General features: G+C 29.1%; 1 protein-coding gene across 1 annotated transcript; it reads left to right on the top strand.

The window, feature by feature from the left end:
- The first annotated feature begins 3,618 nt into the window (after positions 1–3,618).
- LOC137818564 (large ribosomal subunit protein uL18) lies at positions 3,619–5,978 on the top strand. The gene is made up of 9 exons (XM_068622062.2): positions 3,619–3,745; positions 4,019–4,088; positions 4,176–4,267; positions 4,426–4,552; positions 4,641–4,720; positions 4,794–4,910; positions 4,991–5,125; positions 5,226–5,395; positions 5,675–5,978. Exons 1-9 carry the CDS (start codon positions 3,743–3,745, stop codon positions 5,778–5,780), a joined length of 900 nt encoding a protein of 299 aa, XP_068478163.2. The 5' UTR covers positions 3,619–3,742; the 3' UTR covers positions 5,781–5,978.
- Positions 5,979–20,138: the final 14,160 nt, after the last annotated feature.

Raw genomic sequence — 20,138 nt, 5'->3', positions numbered from 1 at the left:
TGTAAACGTGAACCATGAGAGTGAAAACTCATGCTGCTTTATTAAAAAAATTATGATGTCCACTCATCTTATTTTAATCTTGCTTATTCCAGGGTTGATCATAACACAAAATTCGCAGCTATTTTTTAACCTAATTTAGCTTGCGGCTTGATTACTCCTCTATTAGTAAATATTTATTTGATTAGTATCAACGTTCTCCATTTAATGCATGCCAATTACTACTTAGTTATATACTTTTGCTTTCTAAACACGTGTCTTTAAGAAGGGATTAACGTAAGCTATTTGTTAATTCATGAGACGCAATTCCTATAGTTATATAGCACTATATCTTTTTTAGATCTTTTACTTTTATATTTCGTTGTTGCTGCTTTAAAAAATATATATATTTCCTTGTCATATATAGTGTATAGGAATATTTATATTCAAGATGGTAAGATCAATAAGTAAATCAGTTTTTTTTTTCTTTTTAAATTTTAACCCTAGATAGGTTGGAATTTAAGATCATTCATTATGTTGGAATATGTTCGTATCAATTGAATTATGAACTCATTAATATTCCACCATGATAAAATAATAGTTTCGTGTTTTGTTACTACAATAAATACCTCTGGAGTTTGATGTTTTTTAGAAAACATTAGAATGAAAGGAACATTCTTAATTATTTTTTTAATAAGAATATTTTTCTCTGGACATCTAAAGGTGCTCAAAGGTGATTCTCCTTTTTCAAATAGATTTTTTTGTGTGTGTTTGGTTTGAGAAAGAAAAAGAAAGGAAAAATAAGTTTTTTAAGAGAAAAAGATTATGGAAAAAAGTTGAATATTTATGTAAAATACTATAAATATCTCCTATAAAAAAACACTGTGAAAAAAGGAGAATATTCTAAGTAACTTGTATATTAAATATTTTTCTCCTTTCTTTCCATTTTGAAAAGATTGTAATTGGTGGGTTTTAATGATTATATTTAAATTGTCTTTAACCAATTTTCAATTTAAAAACCGTTTAAATTATTTATAATTTTAATTAAATTGAAGCATTCAAAACGTGCACAAAACTCCAAGCATCTTAGTGGAGAATTCACAAAGAGTACAAGTTGTCTATTATGGGCCGGCTTTATTCATTTAAAGACAACATTTTCCCTTCAATTGGAACTCTCGTTTGGAAGCTGGAATGGGCCAAGTTGACCAGTTTCACTATTTCCAACAAGGAAGTTTCTTCCTGCACCCCTACATTTTTCTTCCTGCACCCCACAAGGTTGCGCAAAGACAAAACTGTCTCTATATAAAACTGTACATTTTTTTTTGTATTCCGGATTATGAAATCCGGTAAAATTTTGGATTGGCGCTTCCGGTCAAATTTCATATTGGCGCGTTCGGTAATCTCTCAGATTGGTGCTTCTGGTAGTACATGAATGACAGTGTTAATCCAAAATAAAAAAATGCAAAACATGCATAATTGAAAAAACCATTCCGGATTCAGAAATCCATAATTGAAAAAGATCATTCCGGATTCATCAATCCATAATAGAAATTAGGCTTCCAGATTCAATAATCCAAAAATCAACAATTTATGCAAACTTTGCTGCCATAATACCCCTCATCCGGAAAGCAACATGATTCACTTCCGGATTGATGAATCCGTAGCACACTCCTAGATCCCAAATTCAAATAACAGGTGAATGTCAGTTTTGGAATTTACAAAATTGTGGGGTGCAGGAAGAAAAGTGTACAGGTGCAGGAAGAAACTGCCTTCCAATCAAAAGCATTTTTTTGTTAAATGGATGGGCCTATAAAAATATATATTTTTTCAATTATTATCACAATTATTAAAAAGTGAATTATAAATATAATTAAACCTTACAAAAACGAGTGAAATTCACTTATATATAATAAAATGTTTTTATTTTTAGTTGATGTGAGATTTTTAATACACCACACGTCAAGATCTGTCAACTTGTCTGTGAGACCGTATATTTATGATAGTCCGATAACAGATAGCTTAATAAACTTAACAAACTCTTGTTAAGATAAACGGACTCGGAAGGACTCGATATCATATTAAGAAATAAATTTTACATTACAAGAAAATCATGAAATAGAAACCAAATTTAGAAACAAAAAATAATTAGTTGCTATAGTAACTAAATTAGAGGCCATTTTAGAGACTAAAAACTAATTTAGTTTCTAAATTAGTTTATATTATTGTTAAATGATTTATAAATTGATATCTAATTAACAATCAGGTTTTTCTACCAAAGTTAGAATCTAAATTATTGGTAGTTAAAACTTTGGTAGCTAATTAGATACCAATTTAAAAACTATTTAACAATAATAGAAACTAATTTAGAAGTCAACCAAAAATTTTAGTTTCTAAAATAATCTATAGTTTAGTTACTATAACAACTAATTATTTTTTGTCTTTAAAATTGGTTTTTATTTCATTATTTTCATGTAGTGTTAAGTCTAATTTAATCTTATAATTTTAATTACAATTATAATTGATGGTATAAAAAAAGTATTTGAAGTACTTTTTAGATATAATGCATTGTGATGGATAAAAGGGTTCGGATTTGTAGGGTTGATGGCAATCAAGGAAAACAAAAATTGGTCACTTACTCTCAGATAATGTTTTGAAAAAGTCACATATTCATTCCCCTTATTTGAAATTTACTCATTTGATATTATAAACAAAAAGCAAAAAAAAATTATAATAATTAATCATAATTTATATAATTTATAAGATGAAGGCAATCACTTATAGTATTATATTAATAATAGTGGAATTTATAATAATACTAGTTCAAAGTTTACCTTATCAGTGACTAATCTTTGGCAACAAATTTAAATCTCACTTTTAATAGGTTTTGTTTCATTTACAAACACTCCAAGCTGAATCCCTACTGCCTAACCCAATTGAATAATTGAAATTGAAATCATAAAAAAATCATGAATGACTACTCTAAATACAACAACATATTGATATTTTTATTCTTTGAAGTTTGAAGCAGAATGGATTTGGCCCAATATATTTGTTTTTGTTTTTTTTATTTAGCCACATAAGATAGACTTTTCATGTATGATTTAGTGGTCTTATTATTGTTATGTTTTGCTACAGTGTAATTATTATTTCGAAATACATATCTTGGATGACTGAATTTGCTAATTAAATTTTGAAACTTTAGAATATAATAACAAATGTAACAAGTACTGGTAATGAAATCTTCCTTCATGTAAACAATTAATTAGTTAAATCATTAAAATATACAAATATATTGGAGCAATAGTATTAAAAACCTTCATCGTATATTAGTACAATTAAAATATTAAAATATATTTACATTTTGGATTATATAATAATAATATAATTTTATATTGCAAATTACAAAATAAAATATACATAAAATCCAAATTTATATATTCTAAATTTTGTAATATAGAGTATTTGGATTCCACTACGAGGAATGAAAAAAAAATGGATTTAAAAGGGTATTTGGATTTATAGAATAATAAAAATATATGGGGTGCATGAAAAATCTACGGGGTGCAGGAAGAAATTATAAAAAATCGAAGGGATGAGTCCAGCTTAACCCAAAAGTCTAATATATTCGGCCTACAAAACCCTAAACTGACTACTGACATACCCACCAAAAACACAGCGTTTTATAAGCAAACTCACTTCGCAAACCCTAAATCTCTTCACTTTTCCATCAGTCACACTCCGAGGGAAGAGGTCGAGCTTAACGACAATGGTGAGTGGCATGTCTTCTTATACTGCGGAATCTGAATTTCAATTATCCAGCCACATTACCATGTTTTGGTTTTATAGTTTGTGATTGTTAATAGTTCAAGGCGAAAGTTTCAGTATGGTGGAGTTTTGCTTCCTTCGATCCATTGTGCTTTTGTATTTTGTTATGATTTTGTAACTTGTAATGGATGTATTTTGAATTAAATTGCTTGGTGTGTGGCTATCTATGCCTCTTTTCTGACAATCTGTATCAACAATTTTTTGGTTTATATAAAAGGTGTTTGTTAAGGCTCAGAAATCAAGGGCCTACTTCAAGAGATATCAAGTGAAGTTCAAGAGAAGAAGAGGTGTTTTGTTTGTTTTGCTTCTTTTTGTTTAATGTCTATAATGTTTCTTGCAAACATTTCCATGATTGTGATTTTTAATCATTTCAGAGGGGAAAACCGATTACCGAGCCAGGAATCGGTTGATTAACCAGGATAAGAATAAGTACAACACCCCAAAATATCGCTTTGTGGTTCGATTTGTATCCTACTTTTATGTTATGAAGAGATGGTTTTATTTGCTTAAAATTTAGTTGTCGTCTTATTTTTATAGTAAGAAATACTTGGGCTTATCATATGGTTACCTGAAGTTATTTTAGTGGCATATATTTTTCTATGAAGACCTTGACCATGTTATTAGACCAACAAGGACATCATCGCCCAAATAACATCTGCTAGCATTGCTGGCGATATTGTCCTTGCTGCAGCATATGCAAATGAACTGCCACGCTATGGTCTTGAAGTAGGCCTTACAAACTATGCTGCAGGTATTTTCTTTGAAAGTCTGTCTCCTCAACCCTTTTATCATTCGAGTTTTTTTGTGACTGTTTCTCACTATTTTGTGTCTGTGACCAGCTTATTGCACTGGGCTTTTGTTGGCACGTCGTGTGCTTAAAAAGCTTGAAATGGACGAGGAGTACGAAGGAAATGTTGAGGTACAGGAGTTTGCTATGCTTTGTGTTTATATTTGTTGTCACATCTTATGTAGTTAATTTGTTTCCTTTTTAGGCCACTGGAGAGGATTATTCAGTTGAACCTGCTGATACCAGGAGGCCATTCCGTGCTCTCCTTGATGTTGGTCTTATTAAGACTACAACAGGAAACCGTGTTTTTGGTGCTCTTAAGGTAATCTATCATATGCAATGCTATTTGTTGTGATTTTTGTTCTATTAGTGGACAAATTGAATAATTGTAATGGTTGACAGGGTGCTTTGGATGGGGGTTTGGATATTCCTCACAGTGACAAAAGGTTTGCTGGATTTGATAAGGATAAGAAGGAGCTTGATGTTGATATTCACCGCAAATATGTCTTTGGTGGACATGTTGCTTCTTATATGAAGGTATTGTGGATATTTTAATTAGCGTAATGCTGGTGGAATGTTTTAGCGCAATTTTCAAAAACTAATCTTGTCATCATACCATTATATATTTTTTTTGCAGACGTTGATGGAAGATGAGCCAGAAAAATACCAGACACACTTCAGTGACTATATCAAGCGCGGGGTAGAGGCTGATGGTCTGGAGGATCTCTACAAGAAGGTTCATGCTGCCATCCGAGCAGATCCTACTTTCAAGAAATCTTCGAAAGAGGCACCAAAGGAGCACAAGAGGTAAATATCATTGATATTTTTGAGAAAGCTTATCGATTCTATTGATGAATGTGCACCTACATATACATCTATCTATTAATTTTGTCATTTGATTTCGGTCAAGTGGTTTTGGTCCAATTTCAGGATTGGTAGTATATTCAAGTTACTCGTTTTTTTTTATGTAGTCTGTGCTCATTGTTTGCTTTGGCATTTAGAACATCTGGTCTAGACTTCTGGTAATTTAGACTTACTATTTGCTGATTGTAGAATGTTTCTAAGAGCATTTCCATTGTTTTGTAGGTACAACCTGAAGAAGCTTACTTATGAGGAGAGGAAGGCCAAGTTGGTTGCTCGCTTGCAGGCTCTCAACTCTGCTGCTGACGATGAAGATGAAGATGATGAGTGAAAGTTCATTATTGATAGAGTCTAAGTGCTGCATTAGTAGGAGCTATCTTAAGTTTGCATTTAGAGAAACCTTATAAAAATTGATTTATTTACTTCTATACTGTTTATTTTCCTGATCTCAAACTTTGGTTAGATACTTTTTTGGGCAGTAGATCCCTGTTTTGCTTAATTTCAATTTCAAACTTGATTATTATTAGAAGTTATTTTTTGGTTAATTTAAAAATCTGAAATTGCAATTCATCATAGTTTAACCACCGCATACTGTATCCATAAAGAAATGTTAAACATCCACCATTATTTAACCCAGAAACTTATTCAAAGCCTTGCGATATATAATTAACACATTACATATCTAGCGATTAGCATAGATTAACACCTACAGAGACAAGAACTATATGCATTTTTTGTTTGTTTTTGTTCTGGTTTAATTAGATTTATTCTTTGATTAGGATTGTTTTGTCAAGCTCTTTATATTCGCTGTGATGTCCATAATTCTAGCATTGTTCAAAGCTATTTCTTTTGAAGAATCAAAGTTTTCTTTCAATGTGTCAATTGAATCATTCTGAGAAGTTTTCGAAATTCAAATATTAAGAGATACTTTCGAAATTTAAAATCTAATATATATCTTGATTCTGTCTTAATGAAATATTTATCATTTTTAATGAAAAATATCTCACTTAAAACATAGATATGTTTCAACAATTAAAATATATACAAAGATGGAAAGTTTTCGAAAAATATGAGTATGAAATATATCTCACGTATTGAAAGTTTTCAAAACTAGACGTTAACAGAAGATCACTTATACAAAAGCTATTTGAATTGCTTATTCCGAAGTAATCTCTTTGATTCTATTCGATGATTATTGATTTATCAGTATTTGAATTGCTTATTCAGAATTAATATCATTGATTCTAATAGGTTGTAATTGATTTATTCTTATTAATGTATATTTCAATCATATTTGAATTATAACTGCAACAATTAAAACTGAAAAGCTAAGACATTCATTTAAGATCAGATTTATCATTTAATCATATTCATGATCAAGAGTGGTTTCTGTGTGAGAACTTTCCTTTCTTATTCTCTAACCTCTCTTGCCCTGCATTACCATTATAAGTGATTTTTGTGAATCATGTTCTTCCAATGAAAATGAAATTTGGAAAATAACGTGTACTCTGTAATACATGTCTTTCACATTAATGAGCTTTGTTCAAATAACATTTCGGATCTAGTTGAAATTAAGATAAATAAGTATTGTAATGTGTTGGTTTCGTTACTCAAGCACTTGGTGAAGTGGGTTTCTTAAGATTTGGTGTCTTTTGGGCATTTTGCTTAAATGCTCAAATCATACTCTAAAAGAAAGAAGATTTGTTAAAAAGTTTATCTTTTCGACTGATAGAAATGTGGTAAGGCTTGTTGTGGGTCCTACAAAGGATTTCACCCTATAATAAGAGTATGGAAAAGAGTTTCAATGAGAATGGTGTTGCATTCCTCCTTAATGATATGACTTTATCTTTTTGTGGAAGACCTTTTTCTTATTTGAGTTGTGTATAGTGTTAATGAGTTGAGTTTTCCTAGTTTTTGCTTCATGTTGAAATTTTGAAATTCGGAGGCCCACAAAAGGGAATTAACATTGGGATGCTATTCTTCATAACCTTTCTTATTGAGTCTCCATTCAGCTTAGACAAACCCTTCAATCCTAATGCTTTAAATAAATTAGCTGGTAATGTTATGATTTGCCATTTTTACCTCTGAGATTCATAGCTTACACTGTAGGTATATGATGTTACCTCTTCTGTGGAAGAACATCCAGGTGGTGATGCCATTCTAGCACATGCTGGAGATGATTCAACTGAAGGATTTTTTTGGGTATGCATTAATTCCTTTTCATGCATTACTTATCTGTAATGAAGATATTTCTCTTAATTTATCTATCTTTATTATTTGTTTTCTTACTTCACATTTCTTTTTTCTCAAATTTGCCTATAAAACATTTCTTCCTTCCCTCTCGGTATGAACATGCAGAGTTAGATTCATATTAACTCATTAGGTATGGCATGAACTGACTGTCATAAAAGCTTAAACCAATACTTAGGTGTAAGCGCATGAATTGTTTAAGATCTAATAATGTGTATTTCAATATTGACTACAATATAGCATTTCGTGCTTAATTCATCACCTTGTCCTATTATACCAATAATCTTCGGAGACTTTGTTGAAGGTTATCCGGTCAATATAAGAGATAGTGTTAATAAATTAATAGCTTATGTTACGTGAGTATGATTACAGCTACAAACATAACAACATATTCCTTCTTCATATTATGTATCAAATCCAACATCAACCCATTGGTGTTGAGGGAATAAAACAGAGCAAGATATTTGTGAACAGAGAAATATAAATTTTTTATTTCACTGCTACTTTTCAAATAAGAATACAATCTCTTTAAACAGTCTTACAATAGACTTCTCAAATTCTACCTTCTCTATCATAAAACCTATACTATAATTTACATTTAAATCATAGTATAAATGACATTCAAAACTAGAATTAAAGATAATAATTATTGGCTATTCAAATGCTAAAATAAAACTGATGATGGCTGACTGCTTTAAGTTTAATGCTAACAAATTCCCCCTTAAACTCAAATCTTTCATATTTTTTCATTCAAATTGTTATCGCTCACACTTCCAATTTTATATTTTTCCTTACCCCAACTGCCTCCAATATTATATTTTTCTAGTAGTCATCATACTGTCCTTGATTAGAAGCAACTTCAATTTTCTTCATTGCACCAATCCGTGCAGAATTTTTAATTGAATTACCTTTAATTTTCCAAACAAAATCTTCTCCACTTTCACCCTTTGAATTAAAAGGATTTAAGAAAGACTTTGACTTCAATGAGCTTTGAAGATAATGATTATACCATATTTCCCTTTCAGATGATGTCTCAACACCATTCCATTTATGGTCTTCTCCTAAATCAAAACCACTATTTTAAAGTGAAACACATGAACTAAAAGGGCTTTTAATTTGAATTGTAATTCATTCACCTTTTCTTTTTGTGCCAAAAGCAACAAATGGAGTTCTTCAACTTGATTGACTCTACTTTCCTTGTCTTTCTCCATATCAACATATTTTTCTTCCAATTTTGTAAACCTTTTTTCTAGGTTATCAAATTTTACTTCAACACTCTCCAATAATTGTCCCATACTGAGAATATTATTCTTCAAGTCAGGTACATAAATTTCTGTGACATTTTCTTTGGATTTAAAGGCCATGTGCTCCTCCTCCATTGGATTGAGAGCAAAACTTTTTCCCTTCATTTCAACTTTAAACAAATCTCCGCCATCAACATCTTTGATTAAGCAATGTTTATTTTCAAACATCACTTTATAGCCTTTTTCCAACAATTGACCAACACTCAAAAGATTTTGATCAATCTCTGGCACAAAAAGAACATTTGTAATGATTTTTATACCTTTATAGCTTGTGATAGCTATTGTGCCTTTTCCTTTTACTGCAAGGTATTCACCATTTCCAATCCTCACCCTTTTAATATCAGTAGTTCTCAATTCCTTGAAGAGTTCCTTGTCATGTGTCATGTGGTTGGTGCAACCACTGTCAATTAGCCAAGATGCACTAGAAATATTGCTGCAAAAACCAGTTGCAACGAAAAGTACATCCTCCTCCTCATTTGCAATTTGAGCATCTACATCTTGTTGCTCACTTTGGTTTCTACAAATGATTGCTTCATGCCCAAGTTGATTGCACTTGTTGCACTTAGCATCAGGTCTTCTCCAACACTTAAACGGTGGATGACCTAACTTGTTGCAATGCTTACAAGGAGGATAATTTCTACCTTTGTTTCTCCAACCACCTTCATGTTTGACTAGTAAGGCTCCTTCTACTGCTCCATCTTGTCTCATGGCTCTCCTATGTTCTTGTGCTTGTAAAGCATTTAAGAGCTCTGCAAGAGAAATCTTTGATAGGTCCTTTGTGTTCTCCAGGGTTATTATGGTGGCTTCAAACCTCTCTGGAACTGTTACAAGTAGTTTTTCCACAATTCTTGAGTCTTTTAACACAGATCCAAGCAACCTCACTTTGTTGGTAATGCTTAGAAGTCTGTCCGGGTACTCTTTTACGGATTCCGACTCCTTCATTCTCTGCAATTCAAACTCTCTTATTAGATTCAGGGTTTGCATTCCACGAATCCTCTCATCACCTTCATATTCTGCCTTAAGGTAATACCAGATTTCTTTTGCTGACTTCAAGGACATTATCCTTGTGAATACCATAGTAGATACAGCTGCAAATAGACATGCTTTTGCCTTTGATTTCTTCATCTTTTTTTCTTTCTGTGATTTTATTTGTGCCACCGTAGGATTTGCTGGAAGGGACTGAATTTCATAGTCCTCTTCTACAGCTTCCCATAAATCCAATGCTTCTAGGTAGGTCTCCATACGAACATCCCACATTTGATAATTGTCTCCATCAAAGACAGGTGATTATTGGTGCACTCTACTAACCTCACAAATCCCTCAAGAAAATAGCTCTGATACCAATTGTTGGTGTTGAGGGAATAAAACAGAGCAAGATATTTGTGAACAGAGAATATAAATTTTATTTCACTGCTACTTTTCAAATAAGAATACAATCTCTTTAAATAGCCTTACAATAGACTTCTCAAATTCTACCTTCTCTATCATAAAACTTATACTATAATTTACATTTAAATCATAGTATAAATGACATTCAAAACTAGAATTAAAGATAATAATTATTGGCTATTCAAATGCTAAAATAAAACTGATGACGACTGACGACTTTGAGTTTAATGCTAACAATCAGTGGTCAATATAAGAGATAGTGTTAATAAATTAATAACCTATGTTATGTGAGTATGATTACAGCTACAAACATAACATCATATTCCTTCTTCATATTATGTATCAAATTCAACATCACCCCATTCCTCATCATCGAAATAAGTACTTCACATGATTTTATCTTTGACATGCTCTACCAGTTGTTGATCATAAAAGGCTTCTGACATTTTGTGATCAGTTTGCTGATACCAGTTGTATTCCCTATCAAAAAATTTAGCTTGTTTTGCTTAATACAGATGCAATGTGAGTTGATCATATTTCAATTTTTGAACTAGGCAATAGTGAGAATTGAGAATCTGCGTTTGTAACAAATCTCAATCATCTGCTTCATCATGTCTATATTTGTAATTGCTTTTCCAAATTTGTTTTAGTGATAAAGTACGAAAATCTCTCTTCATCTTCTTTTTCTCAACCTTATCTGTCACTTTTCTTGCATTTGCTTTGCAGACCACAACATGCAACTCGAGTCTTTGACATGATTGAAGACTTCTACATTGGAGATTTGGGAATTTCAACATTTTAGTCCTTGTTATCTCCCCAAATTTTCATTCCTTGTCTGATCATTTTATCTTCCTTAGACAGTAATTCAGGTGTTGTGGTCGGAATGCATGATTTTGATATAATTGAGCATGAAATGAGGTTTCCCCTTCCTCTTGCAATTTCCTTTTCCTTGATTTACTTTATCCACACACTCATGCATTACCCTGCTTAAGAACAACACAAAGCTCGCATGTTTACATAAGTGGTAATCCTGGTATTGGATTTTACCTTCCTTATGAGACTATTGAAACAAGAAACACCCTCAAATATAGTTGGTTAAATTTGCTTGGAGTAGAATTGACTATATATAACTTATATATTTAGCTAAGAGGAATTTGTGGTGGTGCTAAAAATGACAATCATGCAAAAGAGTTGTCGAATATAACTGAATGCACACAGACTCTTTTAAATAAATGATTTTGAAATTCGTAATCCATATCATCATTTTGTTTTTTTTAATACTTCTTTTATTTTTGTAAATTTTGTGATTCTTTTGATAATAGTATTTTGTTATATTACATGTAATCAGTGTATATTATTATGAGTATGTACTTTAGTAATCCGGTTACGAGGCCAAACTTTGTAAATTTCTTGCAATAATTTAGGAAAAACTTCTAAAAAATGTCTATTAACATTCTAAAAAAAAAAGAAATAAGGATGTAAATGATCAATATAAAATACTATTGAGTTTTACTATATTAATAATATAACTATTTCTCAAGTTTATAACTTTTATGTTCAAGGTTTTAAATTTTTGAATCTTTTAAACAGACATTAGGTATGCAAATTTTTTTATGCATGAATCTCATAAATTATAAATTTTATAAATAAATAAATTTGTTAGATTGATAAAATATATTATTAATAATATATGAGATTTATTATTCAAATTTTTATTTTATTTTTGAAAAAAATAGATTTTCATATTTTTTGTATAAATAATTTTTTGGAATCATAACATAAATTTATTTGAAAACGTTAAGTTTTTGAAAATGTTATGCCAATATGAGATTTTTTTTTTAATTTTAATCTTTTAAATTTTTTTATTAAACATTTGTCTCGTATAAATTGAATAGATAGATTTTAATATTTTAAAAAATTAATTATTTACAATTAATAATATAAAATTTCAATTATATTTTATTATATTGTTATATTATTAGAAAAAATATTATTGAAATGATTTTTTTAAAATGTATAAGAATAAATTTTTAACTTTATAATCAAGTTAATCAAGTAAACCTGTCGTGCTACTACTTCATGGATACCCATGCTCTGTTCAAAGTGAAAGTGGACCCTTTTGATACATTTATTTATGAATCTGGGTTTCGTGATTAAGATATATAGTTATCGTAATAACTCTATTGTTACTGGGATGTAGCAACATCACTGTTTAAAAAAAAAATACTTTCCAATTAACTTTTTAGTAAATATTATATTATAATGAAATAATAATCTATTGGGTTAAAGAGTGAGTGTAAAAACTAAAACAGTATCTCGTTCAGCAAAATATTATTATTTATTTTTTTATTTTTGTCAACGAACAATTTTATATAGATAATAGAAATGTTAAATAAAATAAAATATAATTAATTTAAAAAATATAAAAAATATATAAAATTATAAATTTTAAAAAATTAAAAAAATTTTAAAAATTAAGAAATATGTACAAATATCTTATTTAATTTGACAAAAACTTTAAAATATTGTAATTTATTTATTAAAAATATAATAAAATATTAAAAAGGAGTAAATTGAAGGAATAGAAAAACATATTTATCTTAAATATATTTAAAAGCAAAAATATATAATAAAATGATATTGTTTAAAATCAAGATTTTATAAATATAATTTATTAATAAGAACAACAATAAAATTGTATTGTAATAGTATTTGTTTAGGGTTAACAAATATACTTTGTAGTTTTACGGTGTTTAGCTTAATCAATAGTTAGTTTTTTTTTTTTTACAATTAGCTTTGTAGTGATGTCAGTCGGTGAAGATATTCTTTATTATCAATATAAAGTTCATTGTAATGGATGACAAATGAATATAGAAAATGCATTTTTACTCATGTTCATTATTTTATTTTTCTCAAACTCTTTAAAATTTGCAAAAGGTATCATTCAGTTATTTTTTTTTTTGCAATCGTTAGCTTCCTTTCTTCATTTTCTTCGTTACTTGCAGGGCTCCTCTGCTTACGTTTCTTAATATGTCAAATATTTATTTCATCTTTAATGATAGTCATCAAAATTTCTCTTGTTATAATCAAATTGGATGGTTTCAATTATTCTTATATTAATCTCGTGATGTTTCCACAACTCTTCGCTTGAGGAGGAAGATTCACTTCATCAATGACACTCTTCTTTGTCCCCCTCATAGTTTTGTCATGTTTGGCCATTGAATCATTGTAATTTTATTGTCCTATCGTGGTTTGTTCACTCTTTTGTTGTTAATATTGCTTTGAGTGTTCGTTGGATGAACACCACAGTTGAGATCTAGAACACTTTGTGAATGTTACTATAAGGGAGATGTCTTTTGCATCTTTGATATCCAAGAAGAGATCTATGCTCTTCACTAAGGTTCTCTCAATATCGCCACTTATTTCACTCAATTGCAAAATCTTTTGCAAGATTTAGACCAATTTCTCCCTTTGTCTTCATGTTCTTGTGAGATCAAGTGTTCTTGCAATCTTGTTCCTATTATACCTTCTTATAGTGATGGTGATTGCATCCTTTGTTTTCTCAAAGGACTTAATGAAGAATACCTTGTTATTCATTCTCAAATCATGATGATGCAACTGTTACCAGATCTTCTTGATCATGTTTTCTCGTTTCTAATTTTTGGTGTACCTGTTGATGATCCTCATACTTTGATTTACTTTACTTCCTCAACACAAGGACATGGTGGTTTTGGTGTTCGATCTCAATCTTCCTCAACTTCTGATAGGGGTCATGGTCATGTCTGAAGTTCTAAAGTGTGTGTTCATTGTGATCCTCGTCACAAAGAAACATCAATATTCTCCCCATATGCAGAATTATTATTCTGCTTGTAATGTTCAATCACTCAAAGATATTGATGAAGGTGATGATACTACTTCTGTTCTTTTTCAGGTACGAGTTTCTTCTACTCCAACTATGACTCTAACTTTATAGCAACATCAGGCCTTAATAACTCTTTTGCAACAATCAAATATGGTTTGGAACAATCAAATTTGGATGGTACCATGATTAATCACATTTCCACTTTTTTTTGAACAAACCATCAATTTCTATTCATGTTTGTAACAATTTGTACTCGGTTCAAAGTCATAAACACCTTACTCCTATCCATGTTAAACTACCTAATGGTGTTTAGATTCAAACCAATATTTTTGAAACAATCCAATGTGTTTTATATTCCTAAATTCACTTTGAATCTTATTTTAGTTTCTCAATTCATTTGTTCCTTATCTTGGGAATCGTTTTACCTTCATGATTGCCTAATTATAGATTTAAGCTCCATCAGGATGATTGTTGTAGCTAAAGTTCAACATGGTCTATACGAAATGAAGTTTTGTCCCAAAACCATTTTACATAATGTAAATATTTTTTTTCTTACAGAATAATCATTGGCATCTTAGATTTGGTCATCTATCACATAATAAATTTTGTACTTTAAAACAATTGTACTCTTTTATTGAATGTAATAAGATAAATTTGTCCTGTGATTTTTTGTTAGTGATGTCAGTTAGTGAATACGTTCTTTATTATCAATATAAAGTTTATTGTAATTGATGAAAAATGAATATAGAGAATGTATTTTTACTCATGTTCATTATTTTTTTTTCTCAAACTCTTTAAAGTTTGCGAAAGGTATCATTCAACTATTTTTTTTTTTTATCGTTAGCTTCCTTTCTTCTATCTTTTTTCTGATAGTGACTTTGTTTATGAATTATTTAATCTTGTACATTTTAACATTTGGATCCAAATGCTACACCATCTTTACTTGATCACAAATATTTTCTTACCATAGTAGAACACACTAGTAGTTTTACTTGAATCCATCCTATAAAATTAAAATAAAAAACTGGTTTTCTAGTCCAGTCTTTTGTTGCTCTTATTCAAACACTCACATTCCTTTTCCAAAAGCTTATGGAACATTCCTTTTTGAAATTCATGAAATGTATTAGAAAGGAATAGAATTTAAGGAAAACATTTTCTGAAAAGAATTTCTGAAATAAACTATAATAAGTTATGGAATGTGTTTACCGAAATAACTTTTTCATAATGTATTTTGGAAAAAGCTTTCCAAAATAAGAGTGAATTAAATGGAACATTTTGATAATTTCACCTATTTTGATAGGGTACATAAAGAATTTGATGGGGGTGGAACCACCCTCTAAAGCTTTATAAGGCCCAACACAAACTAAAGCCCATAACCCAAATATATATGTTTTTACTAATTGTATCGCCACTCAAACACATCTATCACATTACACGCTTATCATGATTAGATTACGGTTCGAACATAAATTAAATTGAATTATTTTATCACTTTTTAAATTAACCACACACTTGTAATAATAAAAGATCCAAGTCCTTATAGTTTTATTCTTATCATGTTTTTTTTTAATTTACTCGTTTACGGTAAATATTTTACACAAATTACTTGTTAAATGTCCCAGATTTTTACTCGATTATCATGAACTTGTATATTTATTTTGAAATAGAGAAGAGAAAAAAAATCGTAGAGGTAGATACGCACATGCCAAATTTTCAATGAATAAAATAAATAAATTTAACAAATATATGAGTAACATATACAAGTATTTAATTATCCATTTGTTAATGGTTCTAATATTCATTAACATTATAATCTCTGTTCCCTCTCTTTCTACATATCTTATGTCAAATTTTAAAGTCTTATTTTTTTAATATTTAACTTCAATTTTAACAATAGTATCAATTTTTATGTGAATATTTTTTAGAATTAAGATATCAAAAATAAAGTTATTGGTAAGAAAAATATTAATAATTAAAATATTATTTAAAATTTAATTTTATAGTTTTGTGTTTTTTAATTAGACTTGTTAAAATTGTTTTTAGAAAAAATATTTCCATTTAACTTATATTCTGGTGTGCACCTACTTGAATAATATTTTAGGATGTAATTTGATTTGAATTGTTCGTTAAAATAAAATAAAAATTACGTTTAAAGTGTAAATTCTAAATAATCTTATTTTAAAATTTAGAAACGAAAAAAAAAACCTTATAAATATATGCATGTATAAATAATTTCCACTTTCACTTTTTTTTTCTACTTTTTTTCTCTAAACAATCATCTTGTACATTCTCTTTAATTTTCTTTCTTCATACTTCATTTTTCTCATAATTTGATCACACTTTATAGTAACCGAGTGAGAAGTAATGGATCATTTCAATTAGATCATATTTATAAACAAAGTAAGTTCTTATTTATTTTAAATATTCTCTATTTTCTTAATTTTTTTTTTATGATTATGTGATCAATCTTTGTGTGGTTATTTGAGAAAAACGATCATCTTAACTTGGTTAATCTTGTTATGAAATTTGGTTATGTTTGAATACCTTGTTCTAGGCCTCTATATTTTAAGTGAGCATCTAGATTAAATTGAAATTTCTTGAAGTTACAGATAAGGGAAATTATTTATGTTTTGATAGAACCTTAAGATAGATGATTTAGATGTGAAGATGATGTGATCACAACATTTTATGCTTTTTGCAGGTTTCTGTGTTATTTAACATGTTTTTAATGTTTGATTTTTAGATGAGATTTGTGTAATTTGAATGAATACAATTAGTTGTGTGTTATCATTCTTGTGTTAGATTATTACATTTGGGACTTGTATTTTTTGGTACAACTTTAAAAATGGGTTTATTGTGTTGTAGAGGTTTATTTTCTGATATTTATGTTCAAAAAGTTTATTTTCATTCAAGTGAAAATAGTTTTGCAACTCAACCTTGCTTTCAGCCATGTGTTCGTTCAAGCAAATAAAATTTTGTTCAAACAAAAATAGTATTGAAAATAACGCTCTCTGCCAAATTTTCACTCAAGAGAGTCTATTCTTTCTCAAGCTAAAATAAAATAAATAAAATAAAATATTTTCTTTTATTCTTGTCTCTTCAATGAATTAGATTATATATGAATGTTTATTTTAAATGTGAAATTAATATTAAGTTATAAATTAAATTCATTTTATTTTGTTTAAATGATGTATTATATGAAAATGGGTGTTGTGACTAATATGAATTGGTGGTCACATATCTAGACTGATATGTAAATTATTATTTGTTTTTGTATTAAGTATTAATGTCTATGTTGTAAAAGAGATCATTTTTTCTTCATTGATGGTATATGTCACATAAACTAAGATATTAGGAGGTGAGAAATTGAAGAATGAGTTCTTACACACCATGACCATGTGTAGATACACAACTTGGTTTGTAATGAACTTACCCCCTAATCCATTCTAATAGGTTCAATTGTAAATCTAAGTCTTGTGTATTGGATCAGATGTTAATATCGAGTAAGACATACTTAATACAAGTATTCTGGAAAGTGTTAGTTGATATTCTACTTGTGAATATCTTTGTTGTATAGGTCCATGGGGTGATATATATTGTTGTTCATTGGTATTTGATGGATATTCAATGATTGTGATCTATTGATTAAAATGTCTTCTTTTATATATTTTTCTTATGTTGAAAATTTATTTCAATAATTTATCCATCTATGTCTTATTTGTGTTATGAATCACAATGACTATACAATGTACACGAGCAAATAGATATAAATATAGATACAAGATGATGGATTTCCTATGAGCTCTTCTTGGATGATTGGTTGAAGATGGTGCGAAAGCTTATGGATGAGAGTGGACAAGGTCCTCCTAGGAGGTGTGGTGATCTTGAAGGTGCATGAAGATTATGGACATGGGGAGGTTCGGCCAGCCCCTTTGTAGGTGGTGAAAGGAAGATTAAAACCTAAAAGCTAGGCAATGAGCAAAGTATGACACTAAATGGGCAGCATAACATTACTCAATTTAATCTTGCAAATACATGAGTCAAGCCCTCTTATTTATAGTGTTTAGAGGGCTCGAAATTCAAAAGAAAGTGGAGGGAAATTTAAATGAGAAGCATTTGAATTTGGAGCCAATTCCTAGTCACAAGGAAAGTGTGACTTGGTTTCTTTTTTTTGGCACCTCCTAAATCTGCAACTACACCTTCTTTTTATGTCACATGGAAGGTGCGACTTAGCTTTATACATTTGCACCTCTTATATTTATATCTACACCTCTCTTTATATTCTACTAAAAATACTCAAAAGTAATTACAAAAGAAAGACATCCAATGATGCTTAATTGACCCATATCTTCTATTTGTTGGGGTTGAGCTGAAGCTTGAACTTGTATTTGGGCTTGGGCTTGGGCTTTTTTCTATCATGGGCTTGGGCCTCTTCCATCATCCCTTCCCTCTTGAAAAGGATTTGTCCTCAAATCCAATGCTTCTTCTTCATCATCATTATGTGGATGTATGTGACTGGATGATTTCCATCACAAGAGCTACACAAGAAAAAGAGTAGAGATATTTATTTTTAACTTTTTTTTGAAAATATTTATATTATATATATTGTATATATTTAAGTTTATGTCTATGAATTACAATACACTTGTATAGGCCCTCCGAAAAGGTTTATAATTGAATGGGTAGTTATTTTTTAGTATAACAATTTACAAATAATTTTTAAGGAGATAATCAACCAATAGTTAAAGTGATTTTTTTTCTAATGAAAATATTTTCAAACAATACAAATAATTATAATTAGTTGGATAATAACGAAGAAGGCTTATAATAATTGCAAAGATAATTGGATAATGATGAAGAAGGCTTATAATAATTGCAAATTTAGTAGCTTAAGAGTGGGGATTTAATGGTAGGAACACATAGTACCAACAACCATCGCAATCGCCATTAATGGGTCCAATTAGGTCATCAACTACATTTCACACACTTTATATTCCTTCCCAACACTAAGTTATAACTATCTACCCCTTAGTTATTATTTTGGTCTAATTAATAATCTCCAATTTAAATTTACAAGGTACAAGGTTTGTAATATCTCTATGTGGATATTTAAAGACTTTAAAGATAAATAAGAAGGTGGGTTCGATCCTAAAAGTGGAGGACTAGTAAGATGAGTCCTCCGTTAAAAAAAACTAATATATTAATCATTAATATTTGTTGACTAAAAGAAAATAACATCTACCTAGTATGAGAACTTTTATAAAAAAAAATCTAAAATAAATAAATATAATGATAAGAATTGATGGGTTATTAATATAATCAAATTAAAAAATATTAAACAAAAATCAACCTTTTATTTGAGAAGTAAAAATGCAAAAAATTAAACTTGAGATGATATTATTAAATTAAAAATCTATTACAATTTTTGTTCTTTTAATATCTGAAAAAAATTAAAAAAAAGGATATATTTAAATTATCTTTTATTTTAATATCAGAATAAAATTAAATTATTTAAACTAAGATAAAGTATTTCCACTCATTTTCACTCATCTATTTTAGTTTTTTAATTTTTTTTTATTATCTTTCCTTTTTTCACTCTCTTGTTTTTATTACTCAAATATTTTTTTTAAATAAGGAATTTTACATAATAACCTTTATAGAAAAATTAAAATATTTGATTAATAATCAGTTGTCTTGTTATAAATTTTTATAAGAAACTAAAATCTTAGAAAGTAATTTATTATTTAAAGTTATAGAGTTTTAATTTTTTACGTGAAATAAATAAAAATTTATAACACTTCATCTTTTTCACATTTATATTTACGTTTTTCATATCCCCTTTTCAGCCAATAAATTGTTAGCTCGATCTCAATCTGAGAGTGTT

Source organism: Phaseolus vulgaris, chromosome 10 (genome assembly GCF_051622355.1).
Source record: "Phaseolus vulgaris cultivar YP4 chromosome 10, ASM5162235v1, whole genome shotgun sequence".
Taxonomy (NCBI): Eukaryota; Viridiplantae; Streptophyta; class Magnoliopsida; order Fabales; family Fabaceae; genus Phaseolus; species Phaseolus vulgaris.
This window is presented reverse-complemented; position numbering and strand designations above follow the sequence as displayed.